The following is a 2,830-nucleotide window of genomic DNA, read 5'->3' on the forward strand; positions in this document are numbered from 1 at the left end:
TTTTTCTTAAAAATATAGTTTGGTTATAAAAATATTTTAATTGAAATATTGAATATAAAAAGCCTACTGTTCATTATAAAGACACACATTTTTTTACTGTTGTGAATCCATAATAGGCCCATATCATTTTTATAATTTATATAATTAACAACACCTGCATGAACTAGCGGGTAAATGATTTCATACATCCACCAAAAATCATCAAACACCAGCTGATTAAAAGACACTGATAATGGATCAGTGAAGTTCATGTTTCACGTTTGAAGTGTGAAACAGATACGTGTCAGATACAAATGCGATTAATTTATAACTAAGAACATTCAATCAATGTTCTACAAAGTGTTTGGGGCCACAGTTTCTATTCTCGCTGATGATATCAAATAAAACAAATCTCATAATCAATTTAAAATATAAATGCAAAAAAAAATTTAATAAAAAAAAAATCTAATTTCTAATATTTCTAAATAAATGTAGTAAAAATTATAATTTTGATGGCACAATCTTTACAATAATAATTTTACAAGCAAAATATTCCTTCATTTGTTTCAGAAATCTCTGGTCTCGGACCCCATAAATCAAAGGACTCAGCAATCTTGGCATTATATTAGTGATTAGATAATTAAAGAAAGTGATCTTTGTTCTGTGAACAGGAAAAAAAGGAGAGACAAATATATCCATAACAGGGGTGATATAGGAAAGCATACAAAGAAGTAACTGGACACCATGCAACAATATTGTACTACGAGCCTTATTTGCTGAACCTTTTGAGGTTGCCTTTCCAGCAGTGAACATGACTCTGCAATAAGTATAAATGAGAATTATCCACACCAGTGACATACAGATGACTTGAGAAGCAGTGATGCGGTCCTTGTGGTGTTTTGTCGGGAACAAACTAAATGTGTAGCAAAGCACAGTAGACCTGAAGAGAGATATGGGCTGGGCAATAAGTAGAATAATGATATCTGCCAGAGAGGGCATAGCTCCTACAAACCAAATCAAACATATAAAGATGTGGGTTCGTTGAGGTGTGCAAATCTGAACGTGATGCAGTGGTTTACAGATAGCAATAAAACGCTCTACTGCCATACCAGCCAGATTCAATGGAGTGATCATAAAGGTGGTTGTACCAAGAAAAACCAATGTGTAACACAATGATGCATTTACAAGTTGGGAAGCATAGGTCAACACATATATAGTCACTGATAGGTATATCATGAGCATGTCATTGATTACCAGGTGAATGTATAAAATGTATCTGGAGTCTCTTGAAAACATTGGATTGGAGAAGAAAGTCACCACCAGCATTCCGTTAATGAAATTAATGATAAGACCGAGAGAAACAATCACAATGTTTTTGGCAAGAGCTTCTTCATAACTATCCACAACCCAGACAGTCGAGTTCATTTTACAGTTCTTTATGACTGAGAGGCTGGAAGAGAATGAAGAGAAAGGGGTTAAAATTCAAGCCTATTCATTTTGAGATGTCTTGTAGATAGACTTACCTTGAGCAGAAGAACTGGCTCTGGATTGTGTATTTCAGTCTGAAGCTCATGTTTTATTTATGGTTTGTGGAAAGGGCAGAGATTATGAATATTAAACATGGTGGTCATTGCCCTGGGGTCACTTAATTAGCCTATTCAAACAGTTGCTGTTAATTTCATAACAGTGCAGTATTTGCAAGGGAAAAAACACGCATCAAACTGAATACAAATCTTCTGTGCAATTTATTGAAGAGCAATGCCAAAATCACAGGGTTTTCTGCGAAAAAAAACTCACATCCTTTAACAACACAGCACATGAGATAATACTGATGGAAATGAGCAGGCCACAAACTTGAAAAATGACTAAATTAAATTGCACTTAATTACAATGCAAAATGTGCCAGTGTTTGTAAATTAATAACACAAGCATTATAGCCTTATTAGAATGGACACCACTGTCAGTTTTTTTTTCTGCTCAAAAACATATGTTCAGCATTATGTTTAGCATTGCAGTGCTGCTGGGATCCATGCATAATACTACTAAGCTGACCTAAGTTTAGGTTCAATACTACAATAATAATAATCAAAGGTTCAGATCTCAAAATAATGCAGATGGATATAAAGGGGCAGTGTTAGTATTATATTAGGTGTAACTATTTACCTTTTGGATGTTTATTATTAAGTGAAGACTATATGATTAATATTTCAATATTGTGATGCTGTGCTCATCCTCAGCCTACTATAATGTTAAAATTGCATCGATAAAACCTATTTAAATCAGATTTGTGTTCATTGCTAACTGCACTTTGAAATGATAATGTAATTTGTACTAGGACTTCTCATGGTGACCACACGGGGGCAGTATATCTTGTTTAGATGAAACAGAGTTATCTATTGTGTAATGGTTTAGAGCTGTAATCGGGCCATAAAAGTTAGACCCGACAGGACCCGAGCCCGACAAGTACATTTTGATTGACAGCTTTGTAAAAGCCCGAACCCGTTTACAGCCCAACATTATTCAAATGTGCACACGCACACAGCTCTTTTGCCATTGTCAAAAATGAGTAATTTATTCATGTTTTAACATAATTTATTCGTAACTAACGTAGACTAGACCACTTGGAAGTTGGAATAAAGAAATAAAATAAGTCCTCTGTGACATCTTAACATCTCAGCACTCTAAATAGACATAGTACACTTAGTACACTAGCCTATAAATAGACCAACGCACCAATAAAAACGAGTCTTTTTTAACAAATTAAATTAAGATGGGTATTTGGCAATAACGAAATTAAGATAAAGGCTCCGGATTTGCTTCACCACTAGCAGCTGACATTTAATAATAAAAG

The 2,830-nt window shown here is 34.3% G+C and overlaps 1 protein-coding gene across 1 annotated transcript; it reads right to left on the bottom strand.

The window, feature by feature from the left end:
- Positions 1-480: 480 nt before the first annotated feature.
- On the bottom strand, positions 481-1,404 carry LOC132160453 (odorant receptor 131-2-like). Its single transcript, XM_059570135.1, has one exon. It carries the CDS (start codon positions 1,402-1,404, stop codon positions 481-483), a length of 924 nt encoding a protein of 307 aa, XP_059426118.1.
- Positions 1,405-2,830: the final 1,426 nt, after the last annotated feature.

The sequence above is a fragment of the Carassius carassius genome, chromosome 17 (genome assembly GCF_963082965.1).
Source record: "Carassius carassius chromosome 17, fCarCar2.1, whole genome shotgun sequence".
Taxonomy (NCBI): domain Eukaryota; kingdom Metazoa; phylum Chordata; class Actinopteri; order Cypriniformes; family Cyprinidae; genus Carassius; species Carassius carassius.

Excerpts from the sequence above, each read along its gene's own strand:
- LOC132160453 (XM_059570135.1), bottom strand. The coding sequence starts at position 1,404 with ATGAACTCGACTGTCTGGGTTGTGGATAGTTATGAAGAAGCTCTTGCC.